This window comes from Scleropages formosus, chromosome 13 (assembly GCF_900964775.1).
Source record: "Scleropages formosus chromosome 13, fSclFor1.1, whole genome shotgun sequence".
NCBI lineage: Eukaryota > Metazoa > Chordata > Actinopteri > Osteoglossiformes > Osteoglossidae > Scleropages > Scleropages formosus.
In genome coordinates this window covers 22,950,292-22,967,990 of record NC_041818.1, presented here as the reverse complement: position 1 = coordinate 22,967,990, position 17,699 = coordinate 22,950,292, and the positions used below count along the sequence as shown (strand labels likewise).

General features: G+C 48.4%; 1 protein-coding gene across 1 annotated transcript; it reads right to left on the bottom strand.

Moving 5' to 3' along the window:
* Nucleotides 1-13,053: 13,053 nt before the first annotated feature.
* zic6 (zic family member 6) lies at nucleotides 13,054-17,699 on the bottom strand. The gene is made up of 2 exons (XM_029257435.1): nucleotides 16,695-17,699; nucleotides 13,054-14,351 (listed from the first exon to the last, which is right to left on the bottom strand). The coding sequence occupies exons 1-2, from the start codon at nucleotides 17,659-17,661 to the stop codon at nucleotides 13,762-13,764; spliced, it is 1,557 nt and encodes a 518-aa protein (XP_029113268.1). The 5' UTR covers nucleotides 17,662-17,699; the 3' UTR covers nucleotides 13,054-13,761.

The following is a 17,699-nucleotide window of genomic DNA, read 5'->3' as shown; positions in this document are numbered from 1 at the left end:
TCCGCAGGCAGTCTGCCGTGGGAACTAGACATGCTTTGGCAAAGGAAGTGTGTTCCCAGCCAATTACGACGGGGAATACTGACCCTCCGGCGTCCAACCATTCGGCAAACAAAATGCAACACTGCAGACTCTTCTCAGCAGTACCAGGATTACATGTCACTTTTTGTACACAGCGACTTACATTGTTTGCACTTTTTATACATGTACTCAAGAAGAGCTTGGAATATTCTGGCCATAAAAATTTAAGAGAGCCTATGCAACCTTTTCTAAAGTTTATCAATAGTTTCCTCTTCCTCATATTGCATATTATAAATATTGTGGATCACACTCTCCAGTTCCTTAAGCGCTACGTTTCCTGCTGTTCCTCCTCTATCTCATTTAACTTCTCTTACAAAGGGATCCCTTTTAATTTTCACAATCTCTTGCCGCTGGAACTCTTTTAGCTCTATTCCAGGGACGATATCTTTGAAACGACATTAGAAGACCAATCTCTGAGCGCCTAACATAGATGAGAGATGCTTTAAGTCTTAAGGACAAGGGTAGGTATTTGAATATCTTTCGAAAAGGAAATACTTGGGCTTTTGCAAGTTTATCTTGGTAGCATCGTATGGAGCTCAAGTTGGGACTGAAGAAACCAAGGTTGAAGTCCAAGGAAGTACCATAATGTCGTACCCCTTAAGAAAAGAGGTTCTTGCCCTTTTCCGGGCTGCAGACCTCTTTAAGGACCCAATGAAAGCTGAGGACCCCAGTAGCAAAATGTCCATAAATAAACTTGGAGAACATGTTGAATTTTATTTAATGTACTAAAAGTTGATTACCTTCAAATAGAATATAGATGTCTGTCCTTCAGGGTCCCCCTGAAGCCCAACCAAAGTCCCCCAAGGGGCCCATGGACCCCAAATTAAGAACCCATGTTTAGAAAGACAGAGGCTTCAGTGAAAAATTGAGCTGTGTAATCTGAACTTCAAACCATTTTCTCCCAAAACTTTGGGGAAAAATGCATACTAAGCAAAAAAGAAAAAATTGTTAACTATTATATTGCTGTTGTTTCGCTTTCTTCTTCACAAAGCTCTTCCCTTCGACTAAGGCCGCTAAGTGCTTGTCTACACTGATACTACTGTCCTCCCGCTGGGTAATGCACAAAGCAGATACCTGCAAAGTTACGAATCATGTTCGATATCCCCTTTTATCTCAGAATTTTGCCTGCCATTCCACAGACATGTGCGTTCATTTGGAGCGTGGAATAAATTGAGATCAAAAGACGGTGACGCATAAAAATAAATAAACAAATAAATACAATTATTTTGTAACCCAATGTAAAAATAAATCAAAGCAGCACGTTAAAAAACATACTATATTTTCCTCCCCATTACCGAAGGAAAAGAAGAATTGAGGAAGAAGAGACATTCAAAAACTCAAGTGCAACTAATTGCTTCTTTCATCTATCCAATTAAAGATGGAATTTTAATCCAGGAAGTTTATTTCTTGTTTTGATAACTTGTCACGTGCCTGAGCCTTTTAATCATTCTAAGCCATTTCGCTGCATATTAATGCAGTGCTGGGGCATGTATTTTTATTTTACTTCTACCTCAGTTTTCCAACTTCTGTGGGACAGTTCTTAACCCATTGATAAAAACTAAAAAAAAAAAACAAGGTTTCATGCCTGCATTTTGCTTGCGTGTTGTAAATGAGGTGGATACGCGACATTGTGTCTTGCTCTGTTGACATTCTTCTGTTTTTTTATTGCTTTTCTCAACATTAACCTGTTGGGTTACAAAGTGCTGAACACATAACTTCACACCTAGGTGTTTGTTCAGTTTTGGGCGTCTTTCTAGGGACGGCAACACCGGAGTCCTTCCTGAGGTGTGCAGCTGGTCACACGAGCCTCACTCTTTGGCCACTAACCCCTGTGGTCACCAACATCCAGGGTTATAAAATACCCCCTCGTTCAAAGCGGCACAACAAGCTTAAAGCGTCACACAAAATATTCATATGCCTGTATATGTATAAAAGCATTTCTGATTTATGATCTAATGGTTTGAAGTTCTTTAACCACTGCACTATCTTCTGTGCTACACTTTCTCACAACCCGTAGTTCTGCGGATTGAGACTATGCAACACACTTTCATTCTCTTTTCTGGCTTAGGATATCAAAATATAAACCCTGCGAGCATTTCTTTGGTATTTTTTCGCAATGAAATATGTGGGTCAAAGCAACCTTTGAAATAAAGAATAGGAAGGAAAGGGAAAAACAAAGCCTAAAATCTGCATTACTAACAACAGATCTAAAGAAAACGACTGCCATTAAGAAAATCGTTTGGGGAGAAAGAGGGCTCAGAACATTAATTACCACAGTCTGTTTTAAGCGATCGAAATTCAGTGCCTTCACACTCTCGCACACCAGCCTCATTAATGTCAACAGTTGCCTGTCCAATAGATCTCGTGTGCTAAGACGCCAGTGACTGGAGATGCGATCAGATGCTAGTGCGGCACGGTCAGAGCCGTCAACATCAGCCGCGCCGAGGCTCTAATGCGCGCCGAGACCACAGTGGCCGGGAGACGCAGCCGAACCGAAAAACAGGGATCGTTTTTACAATGGAGCGCTTAAAACTCCACAAGAGACAAGTGCTTTGTGGTATTGTTCCATCGGCAAGGTTCTGTCAGCTCCTGGGACTCGGTGCACCGCAAGGAGCTAAACTGCACAATTGCCATCTACCTGCTGGTTCCTCTAATGCCACCCCCCACCCCTACTGTATTTAGCTAGCTAATGAACTTGGGCACGCTGTACATCTGAGACGCCATTACTGCATTGTACTTTAGTCACAATTGTCAAGTAAATCACTGTATATTGAAGTCATGTTGAGTTTCATTTGGCTCACTGGAAAGAAAATCGTTGGGGCGAGAAAGCAACTCAGTTGCTGATGGCTTTAGGACTCTTTGTTGCTTTGCTTTGATACTCAGTATGTGCTCTTTAACAGTAAGATAAAGCACGAACGCATCTAGAGTAGTAGAGTAGACTCTGGTGAGTAGTGGTGTTGCATTACCAACCAGCCACATGTCATCATTTGCCAGTTCCTCTTACCTTGCCTGGAGCCGTGGAGTTCCTAAGGCTCGGTATCTATGGTGACCTGGCTCGGTGTTCGGGCCCCGGGGCATCACCACTGTGTAGCGCCTCTCACCGGGGCCAGGTGAGCATTTCAAACGAAGGTATTAGCATTAGCATTCAGGCAGCAGGGCGCGCAAGACGCCCACTTCCAATGGCGCTAGCCGAAGAGGAGGAAGGGACACGGGCAAGCCGGTGTGTGTGTGTGTGTGTCTCTGAGCGATTCGTTCCCCAACAAAGTGGGTATTTGAGCTCACAGAGAGAAGGGGGTGAACAAAAAAAAAAATCCAGTCATGAAACAATAATGAGCTTCAAAAAAGACAGCGCAGTCCTAACCTTCATTTTGTTAGTTCCTCCCCCTGGTGTAGCTTTTCATTCAAACACAGCAAGGATCTGCAGTGGCCTGGTATCTGTCAGGCCAAAAGGGATTTTTCACATCTTTATTTCGCTTAATGAATTTTCATTGGCAGTGAGCCACGCTTATTTATTTATTTCCTGATTTAACCATTTGAAAGGCTGTCCCCGCCACCCCCACCCTACCCTACCCTACCCCCCAACTCACCCCACCTAGAGCACATGGCCCCGCATCACGCTGAAACATCACACGTGACGTGCACCACAAGAGTGCTGTGGACGCATGCTAACTTGGGCGGGAGAGGAGGGGAGCCGGGGTTCAACGTGCTAATTACACCGACCATATCCCGGTCCGATAATGGGCTAAGGGGTTTCACATAAAGCGCATGGCTTTTTAAACTATTTTTTTTCTTTGCTACAACATCAATACTTCAGGCACAAGGCTTTATTAATTAAGGACTGGAAAAGGAATCACAGGGTCCATCCGCTCCCGGATAAACAGCGCTCTTTGATTTCGAAGACGTGGATCAATCTTGGCGGTACCAACCGTTAAGAACAAAGGGGCTGGGGTGATAGGGAATATAATTAGCTCTAATTCGCTCACATCGCAACTGCTAAAATGTTTAAAAATATATATTTCTGTTTGTTCGGGAAAAAAATTTGGAGCGCAGCGGATAGCTTTCGTTTCGCCGAGCGAGAGGCCACCTTAGCTGGAATGCGAAAGCATAACGAAAACAAGGAAACCTGCCGAAGGTCATATCGTTGGGTCGCGATGGCAGTTCCGTCGAGCCGGCGTTAACATGGCAGAAGGAAATCTGCCTGGGTTCTTACTGCTCGGTTCCCGTGTGAGAGGAAGGGGTCTCCAGAGTTCGATGTTCCCTCTCCGGCGCCGCTACCTGCTCATTACAGACTGACCAGCCATGACAGCGATCGTCTCCCTGATGTTCTCATCCTGGTGAATGACGAGGTATCTTACACACTCACACACACACACACACACACACACACACACACACACACACACACACACACACACACGCACACCTCTGTCCACCACACCCAACGACACCACACGATGACTGACTGAAATCCGCTAACGCTCTCCAGCAAGAAGTGAAGCCGAACCAACTCTTGTTCATATTTACTTATTAATTATAAGCAGCATGACACATAACAGATCTGGTTAATAGTGGTTACATTTACATACACTGTGTACTATGTGTAATCACATATTTCTACTACAGTTTAATATTCTGTGTGAACTGTATTTTAATTTATTATATATGTGGTCCACGATGATGTGAAGTTTTGCATTTTCTAGAACTCTCTCCACGGTATATACATGTCACGCATTAGTACGTTTCATATATTTTAGGTTTCTCCACAGTCTCTTAATCCGCGTCTGTGTTTCGTAGCCATATGAAGCGTTCAGGAAGTGTGAGGACATGAGTAAACTCTGTGCCGTCTATGTTTTGGATCAACAAGGATGCGTAGTGCGACCAAACAGCACGGTTCGAAGCCCTGGAGCGTTACAGGCGACTGTGTTATTACCATCGGCGACGCACCTCTCAGCACGACTCTCACCTCCACACGTCCAACGCTGTTTGCTGCATCTGTCTTTCCTAACGCCTGTCGGAAGTTAAGCACGTCGTCTTGTCTATTTCTTAGCCATCCTTGGAGGGGTTGCAAGGTCAAGGATGGGGGGGCAGTCGAAAACAAACAGAGAAATGTGTTTGAGGTACGTCTTCCATCCTCCCCATGGGGGTCCCCCCGTCACCTTTAAACACGGACTGCTGTGGCGTACAGTGGAGCCTCCGGTGCATTAATGTCACTGCCGTTAATGTCATGGTCTTAAAGGCATCTCATCGGTGGGGGAGAAGCTGCCCGAAAGTAATTGAAACAGCCTCGAGGGAATTCCTTGGTTCCGGTCTCTATTACCCCAATCGCAACTCCCACCACCTCACCCATCCGCCCTCCATTCCTGTCTGGGAACCACCACTGTGTGTTTTTGCCCAGAAGTGCAGTTGTTACGCTAAGGGGTTAAATAGCCAAGGCGACCCATCGTGATCGTCGCTTGTTGTTTTGTGAACCGTGGCACCGCAGGCCGAACGCACGCGTATTACGTTTGGCGTGGCCGAGCGCCGTCGTGTGAGGAGCGCGCTCGCTTAGTTGGGTCGCGGGCGCGTCGACACAGAAAGACAGACAGACTTCAGTGGAGGGACTCGATCAGAAATGGCATCTTTCTTTCAGATGTTCAGTTCAAGGGCTTGGTTACACACAGCGTTAACTCCCATACATACACACACACACACACACACACACACACACACACACACACACACACACACTCACGCTCACACCCCTCTCCCTTCCTCGGTCCAAACACAACCTGCTGCAGATAAAATTAAATACTCGTGATTAGACGCTGCTTTGAAATACCCTGGACCCTGATCAATGCGATTGCGCATTTGAGCTCTGCCTCAAAAGAGCAGATTTGAGGATTTCATTTGAAAAATTAAAATGCCGTATCTACGAACAGACACAAATTGTTCCTAATGAAATGTGATGCCACAGAAGGCCAGCAGAGACAACAGGCACTTGAGGTCTCCTGGTACAGTATTTGTCATATCTGAGGGTCTCTTCCCTTTAGGCGTTCTGATCAAAGCGCTTTTAAAAGCGCTCAACATCCATTCCCTATAACATAAATCATTAAGCACAGGCATTAAAAAAATAAAGCGTAATATCTTAAATCGTAATAACCAGCCAAAAATAAATTGAGTCATACAAAAAAAAAATCTGCTTCTGTAGCCCACTCATCTGGCTCCTCAAAGAACCAAATGCTGCCAGCTGCCCAGACGTGGAGGACATTGAAGACACCAGTTTGGGCTGATGTCTAATGATGGCGGTCTGGATGGCAGATCAGACGAGAGGAGGGGGAAGGGGCAGGAGCCGCCGCTTCTGCCTGCGGGACGAGAGGGGGCCCCGCGCCGAGGTCCCAGCCAAGGGAAGCCGCCAGGCCCTCCGACGGCAGGGAGAGATGTTCTGCTGTCCACATGGGGGTGGGAGGAGTTGCTGGCACAACAGATGGAGCTGAGGCGGGCTGCGACCCCACCGCCCGACTACGAGTTCTGCTACGTTGGTGCCGCCTTGTTTGTTTGTCGCTCCGAGCACCCTTAACCTCCGTCCCTCCCGTGGCACGGCGCTCCCGAGGCCCGTTGCCGACCCGCCGCCGCACGGCACGTCCAGGCCCGATGGCTCGGAAGAGCCCCGTGAGAAATCCAGGCGGCCTGTGCACCAAATCATCAAAACCTGTCGGCGACACTTCTGGCGGAGGGGAGGGGTTGGAGGAGCACGTGCAGGCGCTGTGCAAAAGCTGCCTTTTTAAACAACTTTGTCCACAGGGGCACATTGCAGAGCCACAGATGCTTCAAAAGAGAAAGGGCGGAGGGTGGGGGGCAAAACAGAAGGGGAAAAAAAACACCTGACGTAAGGAAAAAGGGCGGGGCTTCTCCTCCTTCCTTCCCTCTCTCTTTCGCTCTGTCGCTGTCGGCAGCTGGAGGGTGCTTGGGGGGGGGGGGGAGAAAAATCCGGCAACAGGAAGCCTAAACATCCCTTCTATTTAAGTTACGTTTAAGTTGCGTTTAATGTGCGTTTACGTCTCCGGCACAAGCCACAGTCCTGCAAGTTGGCAGGGGGGCGTTTTAATAAGCGGCGGCGCCAGAGGAGTCGCGCGGGAGGCCGGTTGCGGATCCGAGCGCGGAGCCGTACGAGACGCCACCTCCCCGGCTCCGAGCTCCTCCGCTTTGGTGTCGCCGCATCCGCCGCTTCCCGTCGCCGCGAAATACGACGGGACGCGTCCTCGGATCGTGCGGCGCGAATCCTCGGCCTGCTCGCCCGCGTTTGTTTTGTTATCGCTGTTGTTTTTTTTTGTTATTCCAGAGCTTCTTAATTGTGTCAAGTTGTCAGACGAGCACCACATCTAATAGATTCCTCGAGGACACCGGCGATAACAAATTACCTCGAGGAAACGGAAAACATACAAGACGGCAAAGGACTCAATTAAACGAGCATTTGGCTACTGTTTGTTCTGGCACCGCCGTTTCATCCCGGTGGCTCCTTCCCCGTGTTCCACCACATCATCAGCTACTTTTCACCTTCTGCATCTGCGTCTGAAGTGTGCGCCGTTACCCCCCGTGCTTCCAGCTGTCTAACAGCACGGTCCTCGTGTGCATCTGCCCTCCGCTCGAAAGGCACATTCGGGCGTGCGTGAGACGCAGAGGCGAGGCCGCATCTGCGGAGGTTCAGCCTGCGATGGCTGCCAATAACAAGATGGGGGAGGGGGTCTTTCAGTGGACAAGCGCCGTTGGGGAGTGGGGTTCGGCACGGCGCGGCGGGCTGTTGAAGGTGAGCCGCGGCACCTGTTTGGAAGGGGTAGAAAGGCAGAAAAGGGGGTTGCGATTCGGAGCCGAGGTGGACCGGGGTCCGAGGAGGCCGGCAGACGGGGTATTAGAGGGTCGCCCACAGAAGTCAGGGGGAGAAGATGCCCCAGAGCTGCAGGAGAGCACGAGATGAGATGGTAGAAGGAGAAGGGTGGGGGCATGGCGGATGAAAAGGAATCAAGTGAGGGAGTAAAAGCGCTCCTGGCCTGACCCTGGGAGGGTAGAAGAAGCCAGGAATCCAAATAAGATCACACTCCATTTGCAATTTGCGCAACACCCCCCTCCCCCCCCAAAACCACCCCCTCCAATATCAGCATCCCCGGAGCCCCGCCCCTGCCTTCTACCACAGCAGCACTTTCTCAGCAGCAAGGGATGAGGCAAAAGCGGGAGGAGCGAATGCCGCGCGGGGCAAGGGATCCTGAGCTGCCCGGGCAACAAGCGCCTCGCTCGCCGTTTGCCGCTAAGAGGCGGTTGGCCACGCACGCGAGTAGCGGGGATCCGGCCACGGTGGGAGTCCTAGAGGGGGGCAGAGGGCACTCGGGAGAGCTCGGCGAGCACATAGCCTATAAAGCGATTCCCAGGCGGATGGGCCGGGGGGGGAGTTTACGAAGCGAAGCCCTGTAAAACACAGTGAAACAAAGCCGACTGACTCCTGTTGCTAGGCAGAAAGAACACTGCGGGAAGGGAGGACAACTGGCGGAGAAAAGAGAGGTTCGGTCGTCTCATGCTAAAGATGATATCAAAGAGCGAGGTGGGGGAGGCAGGGCGGGGCCCTACAGTCGGGGGTAAAGAACGGAATGCGAGGCTACGATAGGCATCAGGAATAGAAATAGAAAATCTATTTTGCAGGTATTCAGATGTTCTGTTCTGGCAAAACATGCACACTGCCAGTGTTCTGGAGTGTTTCCTGCGCAACTAATTCTTCTCGAACGTGTCTGCGAACCTCACAGATGACGACGGCAACGCAGACCGAGCCAAGTGGAGGCGACGCGAAGAAGCTGAAGCTGCAGCAGCCAGCGGTCTCCTTCAGTCCCGGGGAGTCGTGTCTTCCCGGTCCGCTCTCCCGCGGTCGCGGTGCCGATCCGTGACCGGCGAAGCCCCCCTTTCGGCTCCCCGACCCAAAGATCGACGCGGAACCATCTGCTTTAGAAGCCGCTTCTAAGCGTTAGCTACCCCGGATCACAGTGGCAACTTTGTGCGCGACAAATTTACGGTTTCTCAAAACACACAAACAGTTCGGGTTACCAAAGCACGCTGGCCCCACGGCTCAGGGCGGCGGTAAATCTCGGAGTGGCGACCATGACCTTTGCCACACGTTAATCTGGGTTGAATGAATGATTTACGCCATACAAAACACAGCGACACAACACGTTCAACAGCTCCTCCGCTGCAGTGTGAAATGCATCAAAGAGACCTGTGCATTTAGTGTTGCGCTACGGATTTTGATCCTCCTATTATGCCTCGCAGGACAACACCGCAGGAACCATGTGTAAAGGCAAGCGATGCCATAGCCAGGGCCGCCGTGTCGTAGGGGGTCCCTATCGGGGGTGCCCGATTCAAAGCAAGTCGGCAAAGGCTGGTCCGGATGGCTGACGTTCGAAAATTTGCCCAGCAACAGAAAGCAGCGGGTCGGACCGTGAGCGCGGCGGTGCCCCAACCCAGGAGCCGAGGCCTATAGACCAAAAACACGTATCTATAATATGAGAAACGGTGACGAAATGATTTTAAAAAGACGTACGAGGTTCGACCAAAATGGCGGCACCATTACCGCAGTAACAGCGTGGTACTCCAGGTACACAACAATCACACCGCATGCTGTGTTTAGGAAGACAAAACTGATGAGTTACGGTTACCGTCTGTTGTCGAATCATATTTTTACCCTGAAGAACAATGACCTCGGTGCAACAATTTCAAAAAAAGCAGTTTCCAATGATAAACAGAAACATATGAAGCTAAAACGTAATGGAAATATGTTTATTGTTAAGCATTTTGTGACTGTGGTGCGTGGAAAAATTGAGACCTTTTATGCGTTCGGGCACAACGTGTTACTTTGGTTCAAATTCATAATGTGTCACAAAATCAGATCCGGTGAGTACTTCACACATCTGTGACATAATGAAGAAATCATGATGGGTCCCTCATCACTGCAAAATTTCGAGAAAAAATATTGACGTGAGAAACTAGCAGAGAGGCGTATTTGCTCCGAGTATTACAAGGAAGCATAAATTTCACCGCAGACTCTCAGCAGCAGAGCGTAAAATAATTAGGAACGCATTGCCTATTTGTGGAATGTATTTAAACGCATGAAAACGGAAAAAAATATTCATACATTCGGCTGTTATAGATATTATCCGGCTAGTGATATAGTACCAATCGGTGTCGTAAATATTTTTCTCATTTATCACATTTTAGTAAGCCATCAACATGCCGTCAGGGTCGATTCACTACTTGGAATGGTATTTGTCAGGTTGCACGTTATAGGTCTGCAGTATTTTAGCCTTAAGCTGCCTTGTAGTCCTGGCTCTCTCATGCTGTCACACGGTCTCAGCTGAGATGTGTGCTCTTGTCACATGGCATCGGGTGCAATGCGGAGCGCCGGTTAAGCACACAATGTTAGGTGATGGAGCTACGATGAGCTGTTGACATTTTCCCTAATTTTCCCTGATTTCGAGTACACGCTGACGACGACTGCTGGGTGTGGTTACGAGGGGTGGTTGCGGGGGGCAGTGCCAAACGAGTGCCGAAACTTTGGACGATTAATATTATTTTCTGTGCCACCTGGGAAAAAAAATATGCAATTTTCAGGCAGCTGCGATAGACAAATTTGAACAGCAAGAGCCACGAGTTCGTAGGGAAGGACGCGCGGCAACATCAAGAGAAAAGGCAAAATGGAAAAAAAAAAAAAAAAAAAAACATTTGCGGCCCTTTGATAACCACAAAAATATTGACAAGTCGCCCAGCTGATTCACTCTCTATGCACGATGAACAATATAAATGTAAACAAAGATGACAATTTTCACCAAGTCCAAATGGGATCCGGCCAGTTTCACATACGCCTCACCGCACATTCACTCCGCAGCCCAAGTGCTGAGTAAAAGAAATTATTAAAAAAAGCTTTTTTTGAATTTCATTTCTGCTTAAAAAGTATAAAATGACATGAAAGGGCTGTTGTCATATTATTGTTAACTATACGGGGACCATTAAATTATGCAAGGAGATGCAAAACACAGCCCATGTGTCAAATACTGTTGACACACACCTACTTCTGAAGAACAATTAGAGACAATGCATAAAAGCACCTATGTCTTAATCAATTAAACATACATAATTATCAAAAATGGATATCACGTTTAATGATGCATGATACAACATAAATATGGTATTAGTTTTCATATGAATTATTAACTTATTTATATTTAGGCCTTCATCTATTTTCCAAGCAAACATGCGCTTATTTCTTTACTTTGTATTAAAATAAACATGCGGTGACAGCGAACAAATCATATCGACGGCGTAAATTAAGTCTCTGAAGTTACGCTCGCTAGAGCAGCCTTTAAAAACTGAGATACAGGTGTTTAAGACCCACCAAGGCCTGTGTACGGTGCCCACGCCGGCAGTCCTATAACAGCAATAGAAGGTTCGCGGGGGAAATGGTGCTCTGACCTCTAATACAGGGAGCCCAACCGGGGGGAGGGGAGGCTGAGCGCATCTTCAGCTGTCTGTCAGGTCGCATCCCACCATAATGTGGGCCAGGTGTGCCTGTGATCCCCAGTAAGCGGCCAGGTGCCTCCTCTGCAATTAGCAGCCTGTTCCGGCAATCGGTCCTGGCCCACGCTGAGCCAAGACAGCATGGAACTGCACAGTAATTTAAAAAAATAATAAATATCAACCTGATGGGACAAAACACACACTATTAGAGCTGTCACACCAAAGTCAAACTGAAACACAACTAAAATGCGGCTTTAAAATTTCAATACACTCTCCAGTATTGTCATTATCGCGAAATGTTCCCTTGATTTTTTTAAAACTCCTGGCTTAATTATGTCCTGATGCACATTAATTGCAAGTGAGGGATGAATATTGGGAGCTGCGGTTTTATACAGTTGCTAAAAATATATTCGCAGCAAATGCGTAGCAATATAACATGATTTTTCAGCCATCGAAGCACTCGCCGTATAATTACCGTTTTATATTCATCAATTAAGTTGCACAACTGTTGTTTATCTTGCAGAGGTAGGAGCTACAAAGGCAAAAAAAAAAATGCACGTTTAAATTCTTATTTAAACACAAGTGCTCTGCAGTCAAGTGGGGCACGGTAGACTTAAATTAATACTATTTTAAAAACCAGACCAAATACATGGGGTGTTACATATTTGCAAAAGATTCTCTCACTACGGAAATAATTAATTACAATTCATTAAGATGGTGAGTTCATTCGAGGAAACCTGGAGTGTAATTCAGTGGAATGTGTGGTAATGCTGATATAAACAGTGAGTGCAGGAACCACCGCGTTGCTCTTAATCACACACAGGCCTCATCAAAGAGAATAGAGGCACTTTAATGAAATATTGTATGCATAATTAATTCTACAGTATATACAGTATGGTATTAATTAAATATCAATTCTTATCATGAAAAGTGTAGCCAGTGCTCTTTGCAGAGCCTAAATAAGGATCTCTCTCAGACATACACAGACACACACACACACACACACACACACACACACACACACTCACTCCCAGTGACACACAGATATATATAAATACATGGACCGTGCGCCTAGAGACAGGGTGGATGGGCCCATGAGGCTGGGAATCACGTCGCACCCGCACATCAGCATTTACCTGTGCCACACCCTGGCGCCACCCAGCCTCGCGTCTCACGTGTCTGCAGGGCCTTCTCTTATTGGACGGGTGTCACACCCTGACGACACACACACCGCAGCATGAGCAATAAACAAAGGAAGGTGGTCCCGCCCACATCTACCTGTAGTACCTGTAGGGTTCCGGGTGATATAAATAAACTGTATATATAAATGTATGAAAAAAATGTTTCAATCAACCATCAAAATATAAAACGCGCAGTTAACGTTTCAGATAACTTCACTTTATTATACTCATTTTTCATATTCTACATTAAATTACATTCATGATCGCATTTACATTTTCAGTCTTTTCCACCACTTACATGTTACACTTCACTACATGTATGTTCTTGCTTTAAAAAGAAAACAAAAACCAAACAAAAATTAGACGACCCGTTTTTAACGATGTTAGGCAGGAGGTTTTGTCAACGTTGACATTAATTTAAAACAGGATGCTGCTGCTGCCTCCTTCTTTACAGGGTCCAAGCGCAGCCAGCCCTCACGTGCGTAACCAAGGACGCCTCGTGGCCCTCGCCACCTTTCCACAAACACGTTTAAACACATACAGGTATAAAAGGTAATAAAAAGGTATGACAGCGAGGATGATGCGTCTTCATCACAACACGAACTTAGGCTGCGAGTGGGACCCGCCGCCATGTACTAATGCCACAAACTTAGGAAGCCAAACGAGAGGGTGCGTGGGAGTGGGGTGTGGGGGTGAACACCCGATCACGAGCTGTCACAAGTCACGGAGCCCACTGCAGGTAAGGAGCAGAGTGTTGCGCGCCCGATGAGGGCTGCGTGTCGGTCTCCGGCGGCACGACCGCGCGCCCAGCCAGTCCAGTCACGTGAGGCGGCTCGAGGATGGGCCGGCGGCTATCAATCATGCCATAAACCTCCGTTTCTCCTCCGGCTTCTCGCACCGAGTCCCGCTGACGGACGGCACGGACGGACCACCGCGGGCGCCACGCTCCGCGTGCTCGCCCGCGGCGAGTGTGTGTTCACACGGGGGACGCGCCGGACGCCGAGCCGTTATGGCACGTGTACCATCCGTTCACGAGACTCTTTTGGAAAGAGGGCGCGCCGCTATGGAAGGTTCTGTGATTCTGGACGAAGGTGTGGCCCGGGTGGCCGCTAGCGTACTGAGCCGAGTCGGCCCTAAAGTCGGCCCTCTGCAACAGCAACGGCTCCAGCAGCGGCGCCGACCTCTGGGCGGGGATTCCGAGCGCGCCGTCGAGCGCGTGGAAGCCCGGCGCGCGCGCGGCGTCGCCTCGAGCCTCGGGCGACGGGCAGTCTCGCGAGGGCGCGGCTTTGGACGAGGAGGCGCTGCGGTAATCCGTTACCTCGGACGCGCGGGCCTCGGCCGCGCGCTCTGCGTCGACGCCCCTGTCGCCGGCCGCCGCGTGGCCCTTGCAGTGGAGCTTCATGTGCTTGCGGAGCGAGCTGGGGTGCGTGTAGCACTTCTCGCACCCCCTCACCTTGCACGTGTACGGCTTGTCGCTGGAGTGCACGTGGGAGTGCTTCTTCCGGTCGCTGCTGTTGGCGAATCTGCGGTTGCAGCCTTCAAACTCGCACTTGAAAGGCTTTTCACCTGAAGGCGCAAGGGAGGGAAGAGTGATCGTTAATACAACTGCAGAAAAGGGCCAGTTTGACATCATGGGCGTAACACCACCCCTCCAAAAAAAAGAGAAAAAAAAAAAAGTTAAAGCAAACTTTATGCAAAGCTTAACTCCCCAGTATTTGCCGACGCCTTCATTGAGTAATATTCGGTCCCCGAATACCGGACCAGTTGTTCGGGCCCCGGCGGCGGCATAATTCTTCATTCTACGTTAACAAGAGTTTCCTTCGTTGTTTTGAATTTCAAACACATCACAAGTGCGTTAACAGTAAATACGTATATAGAATACGAATGTCCTATAGCCAGTGTCTGTTCTCCCCCAGGACTCCTCACATCCACACTTTTCTCCCACTCCGTGTACCTCTGCACACTAAACTGTCTGCAAACCCCTTTTCATGATTCCCAGCCAAAACATACACGTAAAACATATCGCCGAGTTATTATGGTATTTCAACGTGATCCAAATACCCTCTCATGTTCCACCAAACTGCAAGACATTTTAATTAAAAGTGAAACGAGGAATCTTTCCAGATCTCCCAGTATTAACAGTGGCAGCAGCAGCAAAGCTGTCCAACTGAAAATATGGGCATAAATTGTGGCTCTGGTGAGACAATTGTTGCTAGGGTTATTTTTCAATACATCATTAATAATCCGTGCCGCAGTTCTACACAAAGGTGTCCGTCATCCCAGAATGCTCTCCGAAACTGGAATGATTACTTGGGTTACCATACACAGCGCAAGTCAGCATTTCATTACTTACATTTCATATTAATCCTTCACATCGCACACATCGTGGATGCAGCTCTTTGTACCAGCCAGTGGCAGAACAATACACACTTTAGTCACACTGCAAGTGCGCGCGCACTATCAGGGCTGACTGTTAATGGGTTTTCGTTACGAGGACGCGGTACTTTGACATATTTCCTTATTTGTCACAAATTAAAAGTGTGTGCCAAAGAAACATCTGTATTCTCTGACACCGAGCAAGACGGGGAAAAGAAGCTTTTCGCGGTGCCGCCGTCCTGCGCGGCCGCAGCAACCAGCGGCGCCGTCCCGATCGCGCGCACGCCTCACGTGCGCTACTGCGGCGCGAGCCGCTGCACAGCAGCAGGAGCCTCTGCCCCCCTCGCCTGGAACGCGCCGCGTGCATCTACGTCACAGCTCTCCGGTGTCCCGCACTTATTTATTTATTTCTTTATTTTATTTATTTAACTCCGGACGGGGAAGGGGGAGGGGCCGCAGGAAGAGCCGCGCCTGCCGTCAATCCCCATCCGCGAGCGCACGAGAGGGACGCGTTAGTCATCCTCCTCGAGGAGTGACAGCACGACGGAGGGGGATTCGCGGGACGTGTTTTATTAACCTATATATAGTACACATGATGAGAGTCACACTTTGATGTGAGTGTTCTGTGGTTTGGCCTTTTTTTACAAGGCATACGTTGGCTGTAACTATAAATTTACGGTTGATACAAATTTACGTTATATAATTTTCTTACACCAGGCTATATGAACGTGTACAATATTTTTAAATAAGGCATTTTTTGCTGCATTGTACTTATACTTTTATTTATATATAGAGAGGAAGGGGGTACTTTCACATTACTACTGGTTACTGCTAATGCTACTAGAATTAATAATAGATATAAAATGTATTATTTGAAAATAAGAATTTGTACATTTGTAAGTGTTATAAATAATTAAAGGAGGAACAAGGAAGGCAGTGTCACAGTGAGCTCTCTTTTGAGGTGGTTCTCTGTACTTCTCAGTAACTTTTTTCTTTGTCCCAAATGAGCCGTGCACGCGATGAAAGCCTAACTTCGAGCGGCTAACACGCTTATTATTTTCCTCCTACCGAACAATAAAATTAGCTTGATGTTATATATTAAAACGTGCAAGGAGAGAAAAAAAAAACAGTCTAAAAACTGTTTTAAAAGTCATTTAAAATAGTTCTCGTGCCGCAGTCTTTTTTCGAACGTGTCCGAGCATTGAATATTTGCATAATTTTCTTGTTTGAAATACTTATTTCAGGACGTTCGTAAAGTTAATTAAAACCGTTAGCACCGCATTATCAAAGAGATCAAAGTTATTCTCGAAAGCAGCACACGTTTTATTAAAACATAAAACTACTCGGTGAAATTGTTTTGAATAAATTTTATGAAACGGAAAACAAAAGAGAGAAAATATTCCGATAGACTTGAGAAATTTTTTTCGTTTGTCGGAAAAGAATAAATATAAAATTTCTAGATTCACAAATTACACTATTATTATTATTATTATTATTATTATTATTATTATTATTATTATTACTACCACCAACCTGTGTGCGTTCTCTTGTGGATCTTGAGGTTTTCTGACCTCGCGAAAACTTTCTCGCATCCGTGGAACGGGCACGGGAACGGCTTTTCCCCCGTGTGGACTCTGACGTGGTTCACCAGTTTGTACTTGGCTTTGAAGGGCTTCCCTGCCCTCGAGCAGCCCTCCCAGTGGCACACGTACTCGGACTGCTCGGCTCCTCCGACGTGCTCCACGGTGACGTGCGTGACCAGCTCATACATGGTCCCGAAGGTCCTGGCGCAGGTGCCCTTCGCAGCCCCGTCGCGGCCGCCCGTCCACCTGCACGCCAGCTCGCGCTTCGGGCTCGGGTGGTGCGCGGAGTACCTGAAGAGCGCGTCGCCGCCGCGGTGCACTGCCATGTTGAGGGGTTTGTAGAGACCCAGGAACTGGGTGACCAACTGTTGGCCGTGGTGATCCCTTGGGCCGCTCAGAGCCTGGCCGTAGGGGTGCGCCCGGGTCAGAAGGTCCTCGTGCAGACCCAGCATCACCTGACCGCCCAGGTCTCGGGTGGCGTCGGACGAGCCGTGGGCCTGCTCCTGGTAGGCTGCGAAAAACGCGTGGCTCCTGCCTTCCCTAAAGCTGGGGAGGTCACGATACCTTCCAATGGCGCCATGTTGGGCGGCTCTTGGTGCCAGTTGGTCAGTGACTGGTGCCATGGCTGCTCCAGAAAGGTGGGCTCCACCGATCATGCCCCTAGAAGCGCGCTGCAACCGGTGACTGGCGCATCCGGAGTGTGAAGGATGGGCCACCAAGCAGTCAACATATGCACCGGACCTCGCCTCGGGGTACTCTCGTAAATCGTGCGAGGGGCAGAGTTTTAAGGAACCGCCAGTGGGGTGCCCCATGCGCTCCCCTGCCAAAGGTGGCAGCACCACGCTGGGCTCGGTATTGCTCTCCCCGGGGTAGGCGCGAGAGAGAGGGCAGCTACTGAACCTCGACAGGCTTGTCATGTTTTGTTGTGAGTTTTGGCTGTGAACTTGGAAGGAAA

Excerpts from the sequence above, each read along its gene's own strand:
- zic6 (XM_029257435.1), bottom strand. The coding sequence starts at position 17,661 with ATGACAAGCCTGTCGAGGTTCAGTAGCTGCCCTCTCTCTCGCGCCTAC. Across the intron at positions 14,352-16,694 it reads CCACAAGAGAACGCACACAG|GTGAAAAGCCTTTCAAGTGC; the intron begins GTTGGTGGTAGT and ends TTGCGCCTTCAG.